General features: G+C 53.0%; 2 protein-coding genes across 6 annotated transcripts in view; one reads left to right on the top strand and one right to left on the bottom strand.

Annotated features, from left to right (window-relative positions):
- The window catches only part of POU2F2 (POU class 2 homeobox 2), a 33,217-nt gene that overhangs the window by 5,766 nt on the left and 4,500 nt on the right, over positions 1 to 22,951 (top strand). For 2 of the 5 annotated variants that reach the window (XM_039251319.1, XM_039251355.1), the window contains exons 2-8: positions 1,992 to 2,057; positions 2,162 to 2,196; positions 2,331 to 2,387; positions 6,054 to 6,170; positions 20,387 to 20,492; positions 20,581 to 20,672; positions 22,719 to 22,832. In XM_039251319.1, the coding sequence (XP_039107250.1) occupies positions 1,992 to 2,057; positions 2,162 to 2,196; positions 2,331 to 2,387; positions 6,054 to 6,170; positions 20,387 to 20,492; positions 20,581 to 20,672; positions 22,719 to 22,832 (587 nt within the window). Of the gene's footprint in view, positions 1 to 1,991; positions 2,058 to 2,161; positions 2,197 to 2,330; positions 2,388 to 5,987; positions 6,171 to 20,386; positions 20,493 to 20,580; positions 20,673 to 22,670; positions 22,833 to 22,951 lie in introns of all 5 variants that reach the window. The other 3 variants (XM_039251345.1, XM_039251336.1, XM_039251329.1) reach the window with 3 other exon arrangements.
- On the bottom strand, positions 21,164 to 21,544 carry LOC120244681 (60S ribosomal protein L35a-like). The gene has a single exon (XM_039251369.1). It carries the CDS (start codon positions 21,527 to 21,529, stop codon positions 21,197 to 21,199), a length of 333 nt encoding a protein of 110 aa, XP_039107300.1. The 5' UTR covers positions 21,530 to 21,544; the 3' UTR covers positions 21,164 to 21,196.

The following is a 22,951-nucleotide window of genomic DNA, read 5'->3' as shown; positions in this document are numbered from 1 at the left end:
TTGGGTTGTTGCCAGTTTGGGGTCATTTCGAAAGGGCCACTGGGCAGGATGCCCCTCTCTCTCGTGTGGGTGCTCGGGAGTGGATGTGCTGGGTCCCAGGGAGGGGATGCCCCTTCAGCTCTCCTGAATTGTGCTTATATCGATTTACACTCCCACCAGTAGTGTGTGACCTGGCTTTTTAATCAGGAATTTTAAAGCTGAGCGGTGTTTCATGTCGAGTAACCCTCCATTGCAAAATTCCTGGACTTTTTTTTTTCTTTTCTAGTTGCTGAGGTTGTCCTAGCTACTTAGGTGGCCTTTTCTTCTTAATTTATTTTTTATTTTTTATTTTTTTATTTTTGAGAGAGAGAGAGACAGCATGAGCAGGGGAGGGGCAGAGAGAGAGAGGGAGACACCGAATCTGAAGCAGGCTCCAGGCTCTGAGCTGTCAGCACAGAGCCCGACGCGGGGCACAAACCCATGAACCGTGAGATCATGACCTGAGCTGAAGTCAGACTCTCAACCGACTGAGCCACCCAGGCGCTCCTACCTGCCTTTTTAAAAATATCTTGGGTGCAGAACATACTTGAGTTGGACAGCCCCTTTGATAGGGTGGCATTGTGGCTTAAGGCAGGGATGTGGAGTGAGTTGTGGAAGAGACCTTCAAGTCAGAGTCAGGGTCATGAGAAAGGTCTGAGGCCAAGCTGGGAGTCAAGGTTGGATGAAGGACTTGGACCATTGGGATAGGAGTTGGGATTTGGGATGGGTAAGAGAACTGAGACCAGATAGGAAAGAAGCCCAGGTCTGTGTAGGGTCTAGGACCCGGGTTGGGTTCGAGTCACTGTCAGTCAGGGTGAACTTGAGTAGAGGTGACAGCTGGAGATGAGGTGGGCGGAAGTCACAGTGTGGCAGCCAGTTGGGGGGGGGGGTAGTCCAGTAGACCATAGCAGTCCTGGTTAGAAGCGTGAACCCTGTCTTCATGAAGACAGGTGTCCAGCCAGGGCACCTCTGCTGTCTCACTGTGCTCTCGGGCCCTCACTTTCCTCCTCTGTAAAATGGGGGTAATATTAGCACCAACTGCTACAATGAGCGCTGAATCATACTTAACACTGTGCCTAGCACTGGCAAACACTCACCTTTCCATTGTCAGCGTCAGAGTGTTGTGAGGACAGAGCATTGCTTGGTCTCCATTGCTTTGTGTCCCCGGTGCCAGCTTGCTGCCTGCCACCTCCTCTCAGTTCCTGGGTTTACGGGACTGTAGAATGGGCTTGCATTTGTACGGTGGGGCACGGGCACCCAGGCTGAATCGGGTGTGCGGTTGGGATTCAAGGCTGAAGTCCCAGGTGAGGCCTAGGATTAAGTCCAAGGACCAGGTCAGGGGCAGAGGTGGATGGAGTTGGAGTCAGTGGTCAGAAGGGGGCTGCTGGGCCTGTGTGCTGCCGAATGTGAGAAGGGAGGCCAAGAGCGGGCGGCCGGGTGGGAGTGAGGTGTGGACGGGAGCGCTGTGCGCTGGAGGAGGGGCAGAGATCAGAAGACTCACTCCTCTGGGGACGCTGCAGCCCTTCACACCCCCAGGCCCCACTCAGAGTGGAAAACATGTCTCACCCGAAACCTGGTGAGGCAGGACGGGTGCGCCTCGGGAGGAGGCCCAAGGCTGACTCGCTCCTGTGGAACATCACCCACCTCCTCCTGGGCACCGAAGCCTTCTCACGACCACCGGCTACCTCCCAGCCCGCCCCAGGGCCTCACGGGAGGTGGCCCTCCCTGTGCCACCTTCTGCAAGGGTGGAAAGGATCAGGCAAGACCCCCAAGGCCTGAAGGCCCTTTCTTGTCCTGTCGGAGGAGGGCAGAGGCCCAGTAAGGAGGACATGTCTCCTGGAAAGAGGCACTTGCAAGGTGGCAGGGGGTGCAGGGGACTTGGGGAGAGGCTGGGGTGGTGCTGGAGGAGGGGCCCCGAGAGCCCTCCTGGCTTCCCCTCCCTCACCCCGCTTGCATCCCTCTTCTGTCCCCAGAAATAAGAATGTCTAAGCCCCTGGAGGCCGAGAAGCAAGGTCTGGACTCCCCGGCAGAACACACAGGTGGGTGGGGAGGGGAGCAGGGAGGGCAGAGGCGCTGCGTGGTGGGGGAGCTGCGGGGATGTGGGGGACACAGGTGACACCTCACTCTTTCCCTCTCGTTACAGACACTGAAAGAAATGGACCAGACACTAACCATCAGGTCCGGAGGAGTGGAGGAGCGGGACGGGAAGGGGGGGGGAGGGAACGGAGGCGGCCCCCGTGGGCGAGGAGCAGGGTGTCAGAAGCTGCTTCATGTCACTCTTCCCATTCCCCACCCCAACTTTTTCTTCACAGAACCCCCAGAATAAGACCTCCCCGTTCTCCGTGTCCCCAACTGGCCCCAGCACCAAGGTAAGCACCTATCAGAACAGCCAGGGTAGAGGAACAGGGAGGGCGTCCTGTGATGGGTGCTGGTTGGTATCTGGGAGAGGGTCCCACGCACCTTTGTGGGCCTGGGGCCTGAGGGGCACGGAGCCCCGATAACTTGGTGACACAGCTCCTCCCGCTCCTTCTCACACTCAGGCTCCCACCCCAGGCCTGTGACTCACCCAGGCTCCTTCCCCTTCCCTGGGGGGTGGGGGTGGCCAGGGAAATCCCCCCCAGAGCCCCAGGGCGATGAACAACAGGAAGCTGAGGGCCCCGCCCCCATCCCAACTTCCCTGACAGGGGCCTGCCCCACCCCCAGCCCCCCAACACACACACTTAGGGGCCAGCCAATGGAGGTGGGTAAGGAGGGGGGCAGACCCAGTGAGGATGGCTAAGGATGATGGGGAAGCTGGAAGTGGCCAGACAGAACAACTCCCTGATCCACACGGGCCTTGCCTGCTGCTGGGCACTGTTGGGCTTCCTGAGGAGTCTGGGGCCCACGTCTCCACACTCCAGCCTGGCGGGAGGAGGGCGTAGCCGCAGGTCCAGAGGCCTGAAGGCAGCCCGGAGGGCACAGGCAGGGGGCTCCTCCGAAGGACACCTGGTCCTGATCAAAGGTGGTAGAGCGATGGGGCTGGGAGCCGGGAACTACTCGGTGACCATGGGAAAATCACTGCCCGCCTGCCACCGCCGCTGGGCTTCTCAGTTTCCTTTTCTCTAACATGGGGGGGGCGTGCTATCAGATTGGATGGGCTCTGGGGAGCCTTGATGCAGCTTCGTGGGTGGGTATCTTGTGCTGTGAGTTGGACAGGGCCCAGGGGAGAAGGGGTCTGGCTCCGGCCTCCTTCCCTCTGATCTCGGGCATAGTTCTGGCCTTAGCCCTTGGAGCCGAGCACGTGTCCATACCTCCACCCTCTGCCTCCACTGCTGCATTTTTTGCAGCCTCTCCTGGTCTCACAGCAGCTCTGCCTCTCTGTGGGGAAGCCAGTGGGGCCCCAGGAAGGAAGGATTCTCGCTGCCCTTCCCCAGCCCAGACCCTGGCTCCCGGGGAAAGCCCGAGGCAGAGAGGGCATTGGCCTCTGACTCCGGGCCTCTGTCCACACTACCTCCTGTTCTCCATCTCACTCCGCCTCTTCTGTGTTAGTCTTCCCCCAACAGCAGCGATTCGTGTGCCCCCATCACGATTTCAGACACATCCACACACCACCGTGTACCATTGCTTACATCACAATTTTGTTCATTGGCTTCACTGCAAAAAATATTTTATTATGGAAAATGTGAAGCAGATACCAAAGGAGGAAAAAAAAGAGTATCATGAAAATAACCCCCCAGGTACCCGTCAATCAGCTTCAATAATTTTCAGCTCATGAACAGCTGAAATAAATTTTTTTTAATGGAAATTTCATGAATGGAAAACCAGAATCACCTGCCATGGAAACAAATACAATGATTTTTTTTTTTTAAAGTAATATCCACGCTCAACGTGGGGCTTGAACTAATGACCCCACAAGACTCAGTGTCTATTGACTGAGCCAGCCAGGTGCCCAATACAGTGATTATTAAAATATACCCAGAGACTCCTGCCTGTCAGGTGTAAGCCCAAGGGCTTTCCTTCGTTTGTTAAAAAGGGAGACTGAGCCCTGTTAGGGATGAGGCCTTCGAGCCATCCTAGCACCTAATGGAGATGTTCTGCAGAGAACCGGAAGGAATCAATGAAAGAAACCTGAAAGAGGACCAGTGTTCTTTTTTTTTTTTATTATTTTTTTATTTTTATTTATTTCTAGGAGAGAGAGAGCGAGAGACAGCGTGAGCGGGGGGGGGGGGGTCAGAGAGAGAGGGGGATAGACTCTGAAATAGGCTCCAGGCTCTGAGCTGGCAGTCAGCACAGAGCCTGACGCGGGGCTCGCACCCACGAACCGCGAGATCTTGACCTAAGCGAAGGTCGGCCGCTTAACCGACTAAGCCACCCAGGCGCCCCAAGAGGACCAGTGTTCTGATCATGTTGGTGTTTTTCTTGGTTTTGTTTTTTTTTTTTTTTAACTTTTAATGAAAATGTGACATACACAGAGATCTTCAGTGTACGGCTCTGTGGATTTTCACAAACCGAACACCCGTGCAGCCAGCACCAGATCAGGAAGCAGAACCCCAGAGACTTCCAGAGGTCCTTGATTCCCTGCCCGGGACGGCCACTGGTCTGGCTTCTAGCACTCACTGTGGTTTGATGCTGCATCCTGGTGCCCCTTAAGCTTTCTGACATTTGTATCCTATCCCGGGGCACGCCGCTCACCCTCTGTTATTTGGCCTTTTCCCAGCCTCTGTTCATCTCAGTCTGCATTCCAAATGCCACGCCCCTGCCACCTGCTGTGTCACCTTGCACCAGTTGCTTTCCCTCTCTGGACTTCCCTTTGCAAAGCGGTGCTGGGCCATTGAGCTGACGGGTTAGGGATCATCCTTTGAGCCCATTGTCCCTTCTGGGCCTGAGCGTGTGACTCTTCAAGGCATATCCCCTCCTACCCCCACGTGTCCTTTACTAACAGACCAATCAGGCAAGCCCACCGTGGTCTGGCTTTCAGTCTAGGAGAGGAAGAAGGCCAGGACCCTGTGTTGGTCTGTCCTATGCATTTGATGCAAGAGGCATCCACATCCTACACAGAGATGAGGAGGGGCTCAGTGGACTTCTGGGGTGGAGGCTGACAGGTGGCAGCATCGGGGCCACATCAGGCCCGCTTATTTGCTTTGCTGCTTTTGCCAGTGTTTTTGTTTTTTTAGGTTGTTTTTTGTTTTTGCTTTAGGTTTTGGCTATTTATTTATTTCTATTTTAGAGAGAGAGAGATCATGAGCTGGGGAGAGGGGCAGAGGGACAGAGAGAGAGAGAGAGAGAGAAAGAGAGCGAGAGAGAATCCCAAGCAGGCTCTGCACTATCAGCAGAGTAATGATGGGATCATAACCTGAGCCGAAATTGAGAGTTGGACGCTCAACCCACTGAGCCACCCAGGCACTCCATGATTTTATTCTCAATTTTAAAATGAATGATTGGTGGGAGCAGGGCGGGAGCTGGGCAAGCTTCTCCTTCGGAGGGCTGCACACCCTGCCAGCCCCCCCCATTCTCATCTGCCCGCATCACCCATGTGCACTGTCTGCCTGTTTCCACACTCATTTGAATTCCAGACCCATGTTCTAAGGCGGTGATTTTTTTTAAAAATAACCTAAGACTCTTTCTTCCAGTGAAGTCTTACTCCATTAATAAGAGATGTGCCTCTAGCTAACACAGATGAGGGGTGTGGGACCCAGAACTCTACTCTTTGATGTCCCGAGTCCCCTGTTGGCACATTTCCCATTTTACAGATGGGAAAACTGAACCCCCCAGAGGGGAAAACTGCTCGCCAAAGGTGACCCTCTTCCTGTAGGAGTTTGGGTGTAGGGGGTGTGTTAGCCTTATCTGATGACTGAGGAAACTGAGGCCAGAGAGGTGGCCTAAGACCCCCAGCTGGTAGTACAGAGTCTTGCCTCTATACCCCAGTCCACGCCTCGTACGCCGGCCCCAGACTGCTGTTGCCACACACATGCCCTCTCTTTGGTTCACAGGTGGGCATTCTCTCTGGCCTCCACTTAACATTCTGGGGTCCCGGACCCTGCCTCTCTCCCCCCCAGATCAAGGCTGAAGACCCCAGTGGCGACTCAGCCCCAGCAGCACCCCCGCCCCCACAGCCGGCTCAGCCACATCTGCCCCAGGCCCAACTCATGTTGACAGGCAGCCAGCTAGCCGGGGTAAGTACTCGGGGAAGCACGGGCGCTTGGGCACAGTCTGGCCGCCCCCCATCTGTTACAGGACCGCTGGCATGGGGGGTCCCCCAGGACTGCAGCCACACTCTCACACCTGCCTCCTGTCCTCCTCAGACCTCCTGCGAGACTCGCCCCCTAACCTGCTTGGCTCAGGCACTAACCCCTCTCTGCCTTCTCTGCTCCTCCCCACACCCCTCCCCTGGCACACCCCCCACCCCTGCTGCCCCCCCACCCCCCACCCCCGCAGCTCACGGCGCTGATGCCGGCCCAGCAGCAGCTCCTCCTGCAGCAAGCCCAGGCCCAGCTCCTGGCCGCAGCCGTGCAGCAGTCCAGTGCCGCAGCCGCCGCCGCCGCCGCCTCCTCCACCTCCTCCTCCTCCTCTTCCTCCTCCTCCTCTGCCTCCTCCTCGACCTCGCAGCCCCCGGCCTCCTCTGGGGGAGGCGACCTGCCGCCACCACAGCCTGCCAGCCAGCCCCCGGGGACCCCACAGCTCACCCTGTCCCAGCCCATCCAGCTCACAGCACAGGTAAGGGCAGCCCCGGGGGGCACACGCCCTCCAGCGGGTGACAGGCAGAAGCCCCATGTGCAGGGGGCCGACTGGGCCACGGGGACCGACCTTTAGGACCACCAGTCCTGTGCCAGGCAGTTCCCAGCAACCCTAGGAAGCCTTGCGGGATGCTGCACCCATATCTCAGTGGGGTGAAGCGAGGCTCGGAGGGAGAACATACCCCGTGTGATGGAGTGCCCGGCTAAGCGCTCTCTGTCTCTCTCACTGGGGGTTCCTCCTCAGGTTATAGCTGAGGAAACCAGGAATCACCCCCGTGGAAGGGGGCCCACGTGGGCACAAAAAGGAAAGGCTGAGACTCTGAACTAGTGCCTGATAACGTGTGCCCCGGCGTATCCAGTGAGAGACTCTCTTCCAGAAAAGGGGCCTATGGCCACTGGGTCGGGGAGCGCTGTGGCCTCTCTGGCCGTTCTGGAGACTTCGGGTACACACTGAATCATGAGTTAGTGGCTGTATTCGTTTCCTGGGGCTGTCATTTCAAAGCCCCACAAACTAGGTGGCTCTAGGGACAACCCCTCTTTGCTTCTTCGAGCCTCTGGCAGTACCGGAAACCCTTGGCATTCTTGTAGCTGGATGGCTCCAACCTCTGCCTCCGCGGTCATGTGGCCTTCTCTGTGCGCGTCTGCCTGTCTCTGTGTTCCCACGTCCCCTTCTTAGTATAAGGACACCAGTACCTGGATTAGGGCCCACCCTGATGACCTCATTTGCCTCGATTACATCTGCAAAGACCGTGTTTCCAAATACGGTCATATCTATAGGCACTGGAGGTTAGGATTTCTCCCATGTTTTTTGGGGAGACCCAGTTCAACCCATGATAGTGGCCAACCAATTTCCCATCAGGATAGTTGGCGGAACAGAGTAGGAGCTGAGCAGGCTTCCCCTCCCCACGGGCCTGCAGGCTCCACCCCATTCACACTTGCCCCTGTCACCCATTTGTGCTGTCTGCCTGGGTTCTGTAAGCATTCGAGTCTGTGTTCCAGGGCAGTGAAGGTCCTGAGAAGTCCTGCAGCGAAGAAGCTTGTTTAACTTCCCTCAGCCCTGTGTTTCCCACAAGGACTCCTCTTTGGATTGCTTTTTTTTTTCTCTTTATCCACCCCCTTCCATGAAACCCCAGGGGCAGGTGCTGTCTACACAGAGGTGTCCAGCCTCCACAAGGTTGTTCCCCCATAAGAGTTCAGCTTCCAGTAGGCCCATTCTGCTACTTACCAGTGCTTACGCGTGAGACCGTCTTCAACTCTGAGCCGGGATCTGCCTTCTCAGGGCTTCCTCTCTCTGGGCCTGGTTCTGCAGACACATACAGCAGTCTGCGCTCGCTGCCCCGTGACGGCTCCCAAACTTAGCCTTGCAATGGCTGGCTCGCCATGGCGACTGTAACTAGAGTCCGGCAGGTGCTGTGCTAATGGTGACCTCCTCGAATCCACAAATCCCACAAATCCTCATCCCGGTCGAGGTCGCCCTGTGAGCACAAGTGGTAGAACAGCCCTGGAGCCCGGCCTGGGGATCCAGGGCTCCAAACATATGACCCGGGGCCCCGCTGCCTTTGGCGATAGTCGATAGTCCCCAGCTTTCCCACCCAGGCCACCAGAGACGCCAGCAGCAGGAGGTGGCGTCACATGCAGGGGCTCCTCACTAGGTCTCAAGTATCAGTGCCCCGGCTCCTGTTCTCCTTTCTACCTGCAAGTCGGCTCCCTCCCTTTCCCTGGACAGCTTCTCTTCAGCCTTTAAGCCCCAGCTTGGGAGTCCACACCTCCAGGAAGTTTTCCATGACTTCCCTCCCTCCAGCTGGTTTATAATTTCCTGCCTCCTCTGGGGGTCCCCAGCCCTTCCCTCTCCTTCTGGCCCTAATTGCTGGGCGCTGTGTCTGAAGATGCCTGAGGAAATAGCTGTGGAAGGAACAAAGACGGCAGGGAGCGGGGAGGGAGAGAGCAGCCCGACACAGACGGGCCAGGCATTCCTTCTGTTTGCACACTTCTTGGACCACATCTCCCAAGCTCCCTGCGACCCGAGGATCCAGTGACCCAGGGGCTGCAGCAGGCTAGTCCTCTGCTGCCTGCTGTCCCCCCCAGTCTCTGATTTCCAAGGACACCTCCTCTAACCGCCCTGCCAACCCCTTCCTTTGGCTCCTCCCTCCTCCTCCCAGCCTGTCAGTCTGCAGTTGCAAAGCTGGGCCCAGGAGTTTGTTTTCTGGGAGTTCTGTCACCCTGTGACCTCATTTCCCTAACAGACGAATGAGTATCCCCAGTTCCAAGCACCATGCCCACCAGGAACGTGGGGACCACATTCCTCCTGCGTTAGCTGCCTCCCCCTGCCCCGGCTCCTCCCCCCCCCCCGCCCCGGCTCCCCACGGTGTGTGTCTCTCGGACGGGGACGCCCGGATCAACAGATCACCATGGAGGCAGATTGGGCTGCCGAAGGAGGGGGTAGGCCTTCCGTTGCCTCTTTCTTCCCCGTCCCCACCCCCCCCCCCGCCCCGGCTCCCCCCCCCCTCCCCGCCCCCGCCCCGGCCCCCTGCATCCACAGCCGGCCGTCCCACCGCTGGGCTTGACCCCTCTCCTCAGCCTGTGTCTCTTGCGCCTGCTGATTCTACTTCGCATGCCTGCTCGGCTGTGTCCTGTGGTCATTTCACAGACATTTCCTAGCCTCTGTGTGTCGGGCCCTGGCAGGAAGCTGAAGACTTAGAAGTAACTCAGGCCCTTCCTTGCCCGCTAAGGGCTCCCAGTCTTGTAGGGAAACAGACACACCAATGAACCACTAAGAAATGTTTTACTTGAAAAACACAAAGTAAAAAACACCCCTAACCCTATCACTTTGAAATTACATAAGGTACTAAGGGAAAGTCCCCCAACTGTCCCTGTAATACCAGCTTCCAAAGTAATGTCAGTTAAACAGTTTGGCAGGAATCTTCCCTGCATTTTCCTAGCGAGTACAGAGAAAGGGGCGATTATAATGCACTTCTATAATTTGTGTGTCCGGCGCTCAGCCTGATGGTTTCCACCAATGGGGCCACATGGATGTTTACTGAATCAATGAGGGATGTTTTGCTGCCGCTTTTCAATCAAGGGGAGGGAAGACATCTCTCCAGGGGAGTAATTCAGACTGTCTGGGGTAGGGGTAGTAGACATCGATTGAAAATTTACATGAACTGTTAAAACATCATTTTGTATTTGGAGAGGGAAAAAAAAATCCCTATTTTCATAATACGACCATGGCAAATAAAGCTTGACAAGATCTTTTAGGCTGGCAGGACTTACGGAATAAAGGTTTCCCAGAGAAACCTATGGGATGTGGTGGGATTGTGGGAAAAGACAGGTGACCTGTGCCTGAGAGAATCAGAGAAGGCTTCCTGGAAGAGGTGGTAACTGACCTGAGCCCGGACAAGTAGGAGTCGACGAGGTATACGAAGTGGAGAAAGCTGTTCCAGGCATGGAAAATAAAGTGAGAGAGTGTGGGTGGGGGCTCCGGGAGTCGGGGGTGGGGAGCCAGCAGTGGAAGACAGAGCAGGATGAGCTAGGAGGGGTGTCAGCTGGACCAGACTCCCCTCCAGGCGGACGAAGAAGGAAAGGGGGTATTTTGGCTCAGATCAGTGAAGAGGCCCAGCCCCAGATCTCTGTCTCTTTTTTCATTCCGAGGCGGGCAAAATGGGTGCGGGCACTTTTAGACTTGTAGCCGCTGTACCCAGGGAGATAAAACCCTCCCACTGACCGGGGCTGAGCTAGTGTCCTCAACCACCAACCTCCCTAAGGGGCTGGGTCAGCCCACTTGGACCATGTGACCTGAGAGTGGGGGAGGGCCAGTCCCCAAGAGGCAGATGTGGCTCCTGTTGCTTGAAGAAGGGGCAGGGGGCGCCAGGGCAGCCAAACCTGCAGGTGTGTAGTCAGTGTCCCCACAGGCCTCTGGCGGCCAGGAGCCCGGCCCGGGCGTACCAGCCACACCACCCTGGTTGGAGCCTGCTGTTGCTCCCCTATCCCGGGGTTCTGACAGGAGGAAGCATGGGCTGGAACACACGGTGTGCACGCAGGTGTTTCTTCTCCCTGTCAGATGGGGCGTGGCTTTTTGCTACCCTGCCCCAATCGCTGGGACTTCCTGGGCTTCACTGTGGCAGGGCCAACCTTTGGGGGACGGGGGCACATAGAGAAGCCCACGCTAGAGACAGGCCACCTCTGTCCACATCCCTCCCCCTCCCCCAAACTTTAGGGCTTCCTGTAGTGAAGTGCCTGGAATAACAGAGTCGTTCACTCATGCATCCAGCACTTATTAAGCACCTTATGTATGCCAGGTGCCCGTTCATGGCCCCAAGAGGACGCTGTGAACAAGGAAGCAGTGGCTGCCCTTGAGAACCTCATGTTCTAGTAGGGAGACAGGTAGTAAACAGGTAAACAAACTAGCAAAACAAGACCGTTTAAGAGGAAGCATACCAAAGAAAATGAAGTGGGCTGATGTCATAGAGGGAGGAGGCCGCTCTTAATGGGGTGGCTAGGGAAACTTTCACTGAGGGGGTGGCCTCTGAGAGCTGAGGCCTCAATGAGTCAGTCTTGAAGAAGCCCTGGGGAGAACTTAGGAAAAGGCAGCCGCAAGTGCAAAGGTCCTGAGGTGGAAAGCAGCTTGACATCAGGGCAGAGGAAAGTGGTATGGCTGGAGCAGAGCAAGTGAGTGGGAGACAAGTTAAGAGGTGAGGGGGGAGGCAGGCAGGGCTAGTTTTTGCAGGGTCAGGTAGGCCAGATCAAGGATTTTGGAATGTGTGCTAGGCAAACATTGATGGGAAGTTCTTCGAGGGGGGGGGGCGGTTTAAACAGGCGGGTGGCACGGCCCCACTGACCGTTTCCAAAGCTCCCTCCAGCTGCCATAGGGAAAATGAACTGTGGGGGACCAGACTAGAAGTGAGGGGCCCAGTGGGAAATCCTTGCAGGGAGGCAGGTGGGAGATGAGGGTGATGATGGGGATCTGGGATGCTATTTTATACGGAGAGGATAGATGAAGGATGACTTCTGGAATTTGGGCTTCAGCAACCGGATTGTGGTGCTGAGGGGCTCTCCTGAGTTGGGGAAGACAGGGGAGGCACAGTGTGATTTGGAAGGCTGGAGTAGGGAGCCAGGAGTTTCCCCTTGGACACAGCAGGGTATAAAGGGTCTATAATCATCCAAGTAGAGACATCAAATAGGTAGACGGACATTTGAAGCTGAAGCTCACTGGAGAGGCTAGGTGTGGACCGGCAGCTATGAGCTGTCATGCAGAGGACGGGGCTCCTGCCTTTGAGAGTTCATGATCAAGTGGGGTGATGTGAGGGAGTGACATGAGGGTGCAGGGCTAGTGAACGCTTGTGCTGGGGGAGTGTGTTGTGATTTCCCAGACACGTTGCAGATACTAATATTACTCAGGCCACAGAGCAATCCCGTAAAGAGTTAGACATTATTAGCCCCATTTTGTAGATGAGAAAACTGAGGCCCCAAGAGAATTGTGACTCAGTAATAACGACTACCATTTACGTAGGACCACTTCAGTGAACAGGGATCAGGCTAAACATGCTATGTACATTGTCACATTTAATTCCTTTAACAGCCCTGTGGGGTAACTGAGACTTAAAGAAGGGAAGGGATGCCCGGGGTTCCACAGTGTGTGGACAGTCAGGTCCTGTGCACTGTCACCCTATATAGTTAAGGAGGCTGAGGCCCAGACGAGGGAGCTGGCTTGCCCCAAGTCGCACAGCAAGAAGCAGGCAACAGGGCTAAGACTCAGAATCCCCAGGTTCCCAGCGGGCAGGGACCCTTGCACCCCTCTGACCACCCTCCCACCCGACGTGGGAGCTCCCTCCGCACAGTTCCAGGCAAGTGGGGCTGCAGTTTCTCCCCGGTGGCTCCTGGGACAGGTGTTCTCTGCCTTCCCACGCAGCCCAGTCCACTACCGGGCACCCTGACACGGCTCAGAGGGTCGGGAAGCCCGTCCTCATGTTGAGCACAACTGATGACAATGGAGTTTACATGGTCCCCAGACATCCCCTTCCTGTCCTCCCTGCTCTGTACTTCACTCTAAGCTGTCCATGTCTTGGAATGGGGTGTCCAGAACTGGTCGTGGTTTGCCATCTCTGGGGTGACTGCTGAGCGTCACGCAGACACCATCCAAGGCTGGGTGGCTGCTAGAGCATGTGTGGGGGCCTGCAGTCGGGGGGGTGGGGAGTCTGCCCTGTGCACTCGAGTGAGGCACTGCACCTGGGCCCACGCGGCCCAGTTCCTTTTAAAGGCTCTCTCTCCACCTCTCCCCCACCCTCCACCCCCAGGTGGAACTAAGTCCAAATGGGAAAATGGACAGTTGCCCTCTGGTTCACCCGTGAGTCACATAAACTGAGTGTCAGTCTTTCTGCCCCACTGAGGCCAAGATCTCAGTGCGTCAAAGCACAGCCAGTCTGCTCTGAAACTCCACCAGTCGGTCCTAGGTTTTACTCATTCATTCATTGGACGTTCACCGATGGCCTGCTGGGTGCCTGTACTGGGGTGGAGGGGATCAGAATGCAGTGGTGAACAAGAAGCCCAAGAAACCATCTCTTCCCTTTTCAGCTTTAGTGGGGTGTGCCAAGCCCTCTTTGCTAGTTCTTCTCACAGGTCAGGGACAGATCCACTAAATGTCATGGTCAGGGGCCCTTCCCCGCTGTCTCTCCACTTCCTCTAACTTCTCCACCAGCTTGACTTGGTCCTAACACGCCCCCAAGTGGCTTCAGATTGCTTGCGCCTGTACACTGTGGAGAAATGGGGCCTCCTACTGGCCAACCCCAGTCCTGAGCCAGCACAGCACCCAGAATCTCTTTCTCCCATTCTGTAATTTCTTTAGCAGCAAATGTTGAATGAACATCCACTATGCCTGGGTGCCTTTTTGCATGGGGAATACAGTGAGGAATAAGGCAGACTAGTCTGTGCCCTCTCCAAGCTGGCGCCTACCCATAGATGATAACTGCTATGAAGAAAGGAAAAGAGTATAATGTAATAGGGAGAGATTGAGGAGAGGAAGAGTCATCAGAGTAGGTGGTGAGGGGAGGCCCCTCTCAAGAGGAGGCATTTTATAGTAACTCGAATGATGAGGAGAGGCCAGTCATGTGCAGATCAAGAAGGGGGGGTGGTGAACAGCATGCACAGAGGCCTCTAGGTGGGGACCTTTTCTGGGTTCAGTAATCGGAAAGACACTAGTGTGACTGGCTCAGAGTTAGAGAGGGAGAATTGTGGGAGACAAGGCGGGGTCATGCAGGGCCAGGGCAGTGAGTTGAATTGTTTCAAATGTGATGAAAACCAGTAGTGGCTTTATTGTTCAATTACCATTTCAGAACAGGAACCCCCTGGACAGATAGAATCCCGGGGAGTCCATGAACTTGGATGGGACAAGCTTATGTCTCGATTTTTACTATCCTCAAACTGCAAATGTTGAATTTCCTTCTGTTATGAATATAGACAGCAGACCACAATAGCATTAGCAGTACTTGGACTTTGTATTTGGACAATGGAATGCACAGATATATTGTTGCAGATCCCTTAAAATAATTGTTTTCATTCACCATTGCTTTGAAGTTACAGTAGCCATCAGATGTACTGCTTGACCTTGTTATTTAATGTGCTGTAAAGAAACCCATAGATTATTATTATCCATTCAAAATGTTTGATGATTTTTTTCAATGCAGTTGATTTCATATGAAAGTCATAGGTATTTCATTTTATGCATTTTTTCTTAAAAATTTTTTATGTTTATTTTTGAGAGACAGAGAGAGACAGGGTATGAGCTAGGGAGGGGCAGAGAGTGAGGGAGACACAGAATCTGAAGCAGGCTTCAGGCTCCCAGCTGTCAGCACAGAGCCCAACACAGGGCTCCAACCCACAAACCACGAGATTGTGACTTGAACTGAAGTCGGATGCTTAACCAACTGAGCCACCCAGGTGCCCCATTTTACGCATTTTTTTTTTAATTCTGAGAAGGAGCCAGTAGGTTTTGTCAGACACAAAATCATTCGGAGCACAAAAAAGTTTAAAACTTTTAGCACTTGCAGATATATTGGATGGTGGAGAGGAAGGGATGGAGGGTATTGGGACTGAGCCCTAAATTTCTGGTCTGAGTAACAGTGAATGGGGGTGTGTCTGGGTTTTTCATTTGGACTTCTCACCATGAACCTCTTGCAAATTGGGTGCATTTTCCCCACACTTTTCTTCTCCCTGCTGATTCAGAAAGAAATCTGCAGACACCTCTCTTATAGGCATCTGGGGAGAAAGAGGGATTCTCACTGAGTCACACCAGGGAGACGGAGTAGTTAACAAATATTGTAAGCAGCAAGCTAATCAGAAAAACACTAGTAATAAGACTTTATATCTGGCTTTATTCTTGGATTCAGTTCAGTGAGCCTTTAATGGGGGCTTACCAGACTGTGGTGAGGGTTAGGGATACAAGGATAAGACATGGCCTCTGCCTTTTAGAGTTTCAGTGTAGCAGAGGAAAAATTGTATGTAAGCAAATACACTGTAGTGTAGAGCAGGGTGGGTTCAGTTTGTGGGGCCTGATGTTTGTACAACTTGCAGGGCCTTTAAAAATATATTTTTGAGGGGCGCCTGGGTGGCTTAGTCGGTTAAGCGTCCGACTTTCGCTTAGGTCATGATCTCGCGGTTCGTGGGTTCGGGCCCCGCATCGGGCTCTGTGCTGACTGCCAGCTCAGAGCCTGGAGTCTGTTTCAGTCTGTGACTCCCTCTCTCTCTGACCCTCCCCTGCTCACGCTGTCTCTCTCTCTCAGAAATAAATAAAACATTTAAAATATATATATATATTTTTGAGAGAGAGAGACAGAGCTCAAGCGGGGGAGGGGCAGAGAGAGAGAGGGAGACCCAGAATCGGAAGCAGGCTCCAGGCTCTGAGCCATCAGCACAGAGCCTGATGCGGGGCTCGAACTCACGAACTGCAAGATCATGCCCTCAGCCGAAGTCAGATGCTCAACCAATTGAGCCACCCAGGTGTGCAGGGCCTCTCAGAGAGAAAGAAGACAAAATTATGAAACCAAAATTAGGTATGGGGACTGGTAAGGGTCCATTGTAAAGGGCGGGAGGGGGACCCTGAATCCCAAGCTTCACTCACTTGGGGGCCGGGCCTCGTGTGGAAGGGAGGCCGTCATGTGAGTTATCAGGTGGAGGAGTCTCAGAAGAGAAGGCAGAATGGACAGTTTCAAAGGACAGAGTATTGGGACTTCAAACCCCTTATGCCATATTCTTAGATGATTGGCAGCGATAGTGATGGAGCGAGAGGTCAGGAGCACCTTGGGACTCTCTCCGCTTTCCAAAGCACAAAGAGAAAGTGGAGGCCTTTGCAGTGGACAAGGAACTGCCTTGAACAATCAAAACAGGAATGGTTGGAGAAACGGGGGTGTTGGGCAGAAGCGACCGTTCAATTGGGTCGGTGGGCGTGGGACAGCTTTATTTCTTTATTTAGGCTAGGTAAATGTTCAAAACTCGAGATAGGGAAGGATTTACAGTCTTGGCAGTTTCTGGTGTAGTTTTCCCAGGGAACTGCGTGCCCAGGGAATACCTAGATATAATTTTTTAAAGAAACGCAACGGTAGCACATCATACCCACTGTTCTGCCTCTGGAGCACTCCACTCAACAGGACACCTTAGGGGCGCCTGGGTGGCTTAGTTGGTTAAGCGTCCGACTTTCGCCTAGGTCATGATCTTGCGGTTCGTGGGTTTGAGCCCCGTGTCGGGCTCTGTGCTGACTGCCAGCCCAGAGCCTGGAGCCTGTTTCGGAGTCTGTGACTCTCTCTCTCTTTGACCCTCCACTGCCCACGCTGTCTCTCTCTCTCTCTCCTAGAAATAAATAAAACATTAAAAAAAGCATTAAAAAAATAAAAAAAAAGGAGTTATAATAAAAAAAAAAAAAAACCCAACCAGGACACCTTAGAGAGTGCTCCGTATCAGGACACAAAGAGTGTCCTCCTCCTTTTTGATGAATGCATAGTATTGCGTCATAAAGATCCGCCGCAACTCATCTACCTGTTCCCCACCGCTATGCATTCAGCTTGTTTCCACTCTTTTGCTAAAACACCGTGTGCCGCTAGGACTCTCCGTCTAGCGAGATTATTTTGCACAAGTGTGACTCTGTCTCTAAAAGAAATTCCTAGAAGTGGAATGGGTCAAAGGGTATATGCCTTTGTAATTCTGACAGACATTGCCAAGTCATCCTCTCACCAGTGACGCGCAAGGGTGTTTGTTTCCCCCTACGCCCCAACACAGCATGTTATCAACTGCTGTTATCTTCGTTGATCAGATAGGAAAAAATAGTATCTCAGTGCAGTTGTAGCTATATTTCTCTTCTCATGAATGAATCTGAATGTTTTTTCATTCAGAGCTATTTGTATTTCCTTTGCTGGGCAGCCACCAGCCTATGTTGGCCAGATTACTATTGGATTGTTAGTTATTTTCTTATTGATTTGTAATCACTCATTATATGTTGAAGAAATGAACCCATTGTGTCAAGATGCTTATGTTATTCCTCAGCTTGTTTACTTCCTAGAACGTTACACTGGTCTTTGGAATAATAATAACATTGGGAGGAATTGAGGGTCATCATCCCTCTCAGTTTCCCAGAAGGCAAAATAATGTCACTCTCTAAGTAACATAATTTTCCTTTCTCTTCTTTTCTTTTTTCTTTTCTTTTCATTTCTTTTTTTTTAATTTTTTTTTTTATTTCTTTCTAGGAGAGAGAGAGAGAGAGAGACAGCGTGAGCAGGGGAGGGTCAGAGAGAGAGGGAGTCACAGACTGAAACAGTCTCCAGGCTCTGAGCTGGCAGTCAGCACAGAGCTCGACGCGGGGCCCGAACCCACGAACCGCGAGATCATGACCTAAGCGAAAGTCGGACGCTTAACCGACTAAGCCACCCAGGCGCCCCTTTTCTTTTTAATTTCTGAGAGAGAGGGAGAGAGAGGGAGAGAGAGGCAGCCTGAGCAGGGGAGGGTCAGAGAGAGAGGGAGACACAGAATCAGAAGCAGGCTCCAGGCTCTGAGCTGTCAGCACAGAGCCTGCTGCGGTGCTCAAACCCACAAACCATGAGATCATGACCTGAGCTGAAGTCCGAGGCTTAACCGACTGAGCCACCCAGGCGCCCCAGTCTAAGTAACATAATTTTCAATTGTACGTAAAAGTTGTTAAGTAGATTGTGAAGCATCAGTGTTAGTTTATTCAACAAATAGCACTTACTGGGGGCCAGATGCTATTCTAGATGCTGAGATTATAATGATGACCAAAACCATCAAGATCACACTGCCGTGGAGCTGACTTTCCAGTGAGGGAGATGCACTGTGAAAGCGTAAACAGAGAGGTGCCTTGAGATAGTGATAAGTCTTATGAAGGAGGCGAAATGGAGGTAAAAACAGGAGGTGTGGTGGTGGCTGGTTTAGATTAAATGGTCAGGGAGGGTATCTCTGAAGAGGTGATTTTACATGAGGACCTGAGTGACAAGAAGGGTCCAGGAGTATAAGAACTAGAACTGCCTGGCAGAGGGAACGACACATGCAAAGATCCTGAGGTAGGAAGACTAGCACAGGTTTCAGTATTAAGGGCCATAGAGGCCAGGTGAGTAGTTTGAATTGTATTGTTCTGGCTTTGAGAAGCCATTGGAGTGTTTATGTATGTGTATGTAAAAGGTCTTGCTTTTTCTTTTGGAAATGTTCAAACCTAAAAGTAGAGAGTATGATATGAGGAATTGCATATACCTTCACCCAGCTCAATAGATATCAACATTTTGCCAATACTGTTTCATCTATCTCCTCACTTTTTTGGTGGAGATGCTGGATATTTTTCTCCCCCTTTCTCCCTTAAAAAAGGGGGTGGCATCTGGGTGGCTCAGTTGGTTAAGTGTCCAACTCTTGGTTTCGGATCAGTTTGTGAGTTCAAGCCCCACATTGGGCTCCATGCTGACAGTGTGGAGGCTGCTTGGGATTCTCTCTCTCCCTCTCTCTCTGCCCCTCCCCTGCTCTCTCTCTCAAAATAAGTAAATAAGCATAAAAAAGTTTTAAAAAGTTTTCATTGAAGTATAACAAATACTGAAAAGTGCACAAATCATAACCATGCAGACCACTGACACTCACAAACTGAGCACACCCGGGTAAGTTGCACCCAGATCAAGAACTGAATATGACCAGCTCTCCAGGAGCCCCTGGGATGCCTTCTGGTCTCCACCTCCCAAACTTCTGTCATGCAAATGGAACCATACAGAATGTTCTCTGTCATGTCTAGCTTCTTCCACATATCATGTTTGGGAAGTTGGTAGTGCTGTGTGTCCTTACAGACTGCGGACTGCCCCTTCTCGTTGCTGTTCTAGTGAATCAGTTTACTCACCTATTCAATTCTTGTTTTGTTTTGTTTTTTAATGCTTATTTATTTTTGAGAGAGACAGAGTGCGAATGGGGGAGGGGCAGAGAGAAAGAGAGACACAGAATCTGAAGCAGGCTCCAGGCTCCGAGCTGTCAGCACAGAGCCCGACATGGGGCTCGAACCCACGAACCTTGAGATCATGACCTGAGCCGAAGTTGGATGCTCAACAGACTGAGCCACCCAGGCGCCCCATTTACCTATTCGATTCTTGACGGGTACTTGGGTTTTCTTCAGGTTTTGGCTGTTACAAATGGTTCTGCCGTGAACATTCTGGTACACATCTTCTGGTGAACACACACCCACACACACACTTACAGACCTTGGTGCGGCCCTGCTGGGTCGTGAGGCAGGCCTAGGCTCAGCTCTCGTAAATCATGTCAGTATTGGTTTGCTAGGGCTGTCATAACAAACAACCATAAACTTGTTGTCTTAACAGAAATTTAGGGGCACCTAGGTGGCTCCGTGGGTGAAGCGTCCGACTCTTATTCTCAGCTCAGGTCTTGATCTTAGAGTTGTGAGTCCAAGCCCCTCACTGGGCTCCACACTGGGCATGAAGCCTACTTACACACACACACACACGCGCACACACACACACACACACACACACTATTTCGCAGTTCTAGAAGCTTCCAAGCTAGTGTGTTGGCAGGTTGGCCTTCTTCTCTCTGGGTCTCTTCATAGTGCCTGCCCTCCGTGTGTGTTTGTCTCTGTGTTCAAACTCCCCTAACCCTATAGATACCAGTCATATCAGATTAGGACCCATCCTGAAGTCCTAGTTTTACCTTGACCACCTGCACAGACCCCTCCGGGGTTCTGGGGGTTAGGATTCCTGCCTATCTTTTGAGGGGAGGACATAATTCAAACCACAACATTGCCAATCAGTCTTCCAAAGTGGCTGAACCCATTTACTCACCCACTCACTGTCCGCTGGAGTGCTTTAAAGGCAATTCCAGACATGGTATCATTTGTCTTGAGTGTTTTAAAAGGAGGGAAGACTTGGGCTGATTTGCAGTTTTAAACGATACTATTTGTTCTGTGGGAATGTAAGCCAAGGCAAATATTTCTTCCAGAAAGGAAAGGTAAATAGTGAGTGAGCCCTCTGGGGACAGCCCACTTAGGACGCTCTAGTAGCCTGGGGGTCCCTCCTGAGTGCCCGTAGCTCAGGGGCACCATTCAGAGACGAGGTTACATCCCTTGCTGCCCAGAGTGGGGCCAGGACTCAGGCTGTCGTTCTGTCCACCCCTCTCCCTGCCAGGACATACAGCAGCTCCTCCAGCTCCAGCAGCTAGTGCTTGTGCCGGGTCACCACCTCCAGCCGCCCGCTCAGTTCCTGCTGCCGCAGGCCCAGCAGAGTCAGCCAGGTAAGGCCTTACCAGGATGTGTCCCCGACGATGTTTCCGCCAAACTCTCCCTCCCCCCTCACCCCATGCATTCCCCTTGTCTCCCCAGGCCTGCTACCGACGCCAAATCTCTTCCAGCTACCTCAGCAAACCCAGGGAGCTCTTCTGACCTCCCAGCCCCGGGCCGGGCTGCCCACACAGGTGAGAATGTCCACCAGGTGTGCCAGGCTGGGTGAGCGGGGGTCGGGAGGGGGTGGGGGAGAGGGGCAGGCTCTCCTCTCCCTTTGACCCTCCCTACACAGCCATCGGGGCCAGGGCCGGGACAGGAGTCAGCAGACCTGGGGTCCAGCTCTGTGCTGTCACTGATTTGCTCTGGGACCTTGGTCAAGCTGCTCTCCCTGTCTGGGTCCTCTTTTCCCTCTACAGAATGAGGGAAGTCAGCCAGGCCAGTGGCTCTTAACCCTTTCAGACACATGGACTTCTTTGCGAATCTTGGTGAAAACCTTTGATCTGACCCCCAGTGCCCCAACATGAGTATAAGTACACACAACAAAACCTATAGGCTGTGGCCTGGCCTTTCTGTTTGCTGACTGGCTTCTAGACCTTAATAATACTCTTTCACGATTCTTTACGGATTTCAATGTTCCCTCCTACCCTTTTATTTATTTATTTATTTATTTATTTATTTTAAATCTACACCTTTATTTATTTACTTTTCAGTTAGTTTAAATCCTTGAGGGGTACAGCATCACACGGATTCTGTGGCCAATGGCTTTAGCAGTAAGGTTGCTTTGGAATTTTGCACGAACCATGCCACTATTCCCATGAGCACGAGTTACTTTTCCCCAGATTACTCTGGTTTTATTCGATTTGCCACCAGGAGTCACTGTGTTGTTCTTTGCTTTGTACACATAAGCACATCTCTTGCCTAGATAGAACTCAGTTTCATCTCGGGCATATACACCTTCAATTTTAAGAAGAGCTGTGTGCTCCCTCTGGTTCCTGAGACCCCGTTTATAGCCAGCAAAAATGGCTTTGGACCACAACCTTCCAGACATATTTGTCGTTTCAGGAGTCCTGTTCCCAGCAGGCCTCCACGGGTTCAAAGATGGCGGAAAGAGCACCCCTTTTTTTTTTTTTACAGCACTTTCAAAAAATATGAACTATTTCAGAAAGCCCCCCAAACTGTAGGGACAAATACAGGGCTGAGCTGCAATTCTGAAATCCAAAATGCTCGCAAAACCCAGTTGTTTTTGTAATGTGAGACCAGAAGTCATTTGGCTGCAACACCCTTCTTGACCTTGGGCAAGGAGTATGACTTTCCTTTCTCCCTCCTCTGTGATATTCCTGCTTTGCTGGGGGCTGTTAATGTGTTCAATTATGGGGTGATGCCTTGACCCTGATGGGGGAAGGGTCACATTATTTCTGATATGTGCCCCATGTAGGCTTTCTAAAATCTGCAAAATTTCTGAATTCCTTGACACAAAGTCAAGGACTTGTGTGACCAACCTGGCTGCACTCACCACCTATTTCAGATTTTTTATTTTTAGGGAAGTCAAGCATTCCAGAGAGAGAGCTGTTGCTTCTTTGTAAATCCCCCAGTGGCCCTCCCCATCATCCACTTTTAAAGATACTTTCACTTTACAAAAGTAAAAATAAAAATACTTTCACTTTATTTGCAGCCTTTAACCAGATTCTCCCAACAACCCCATGGGGTCAGTAGAGTGGCCATGATTGTTTCCATCCTGCAGAGGGGAAAACCAAGGCCCAGGGAGATTTTAAGAAACTGGCCCGAGTTACCCTGGAATTTGGTAGCAGAGCCAGTCCTTGATTCCCTGCCTGAGAGAAGGATAAAACCATGGCCCGCATCTTCTGGAAAAAGCCCTTGGTTGAATGGAGTTGGCTGCTCCTTCCGGGAGTCTGCAGGCCGGGGGGGGNGGGGGGGGGGGGGGGGGGGGGGGGGGGGGGGGGGGGGGGGGGGGGGGGGGGGGGGGGGGGGGGAAGGGGTGTGCAGAGAGGTCCAGGCAGTGAGAGGACCCTAGTGGAGCCGCAGAGTGACTCTTTGCTGGGGACTGACAATGAGTGTGGATCAGCCTCCGGGGCACAGGTGGAGAGGAGCGTGCAGGAAGAGGGGGACCGCAGCGAGGGGGAACTGCTCCTCGGTCCTGCATCCCACCCCCCTGCTGCCGACCCTACCAGGCCGTGACCCGCCCCACGCTGCCCGACCCGCACCTCTCGCACCCGCAGCCCCCCAAATGCTTGGAGCCACCGTCCCACCCCGAGGAGCCCAGTGACCTGGAGGAGCTGGAGCAGTTCGCCCGCACCTTCAAGCAACGCCGCATCAAGCTGGGCTTCACACAGGTCTGGGGCCACCAGGCAGGATGGGCCGTGGGCAGAGGGTGACGGGGCCTGGCCAGCTGGTGGGTGAGGCACGGGCTACCCCTCCTTGAGCAGTGGCTACCCAACTCCTGAGCCTGGGG

This window comes from Hyaena hyaena, unplaced genomic scaffold, assembly GCF_003009895.1.
Source record: "Hyaena hyaena isolate Hyena2069 unplaced genomic scaffold, ASM300989v1 scaffold_9, whole genome shotgun sequence".
Classification (NCBI taxonomy): Eukaryota; Metazoa; Chordata; class Mammalia; order Carnivora; family Hyaenidae; genus Hyaena; species Hyaena hyaena.
The sequence above is the reverse complement of the archived record's forward strand: the minus strand, read 5'-3'. Positions and strand labels throughout refer to the sequence as shown.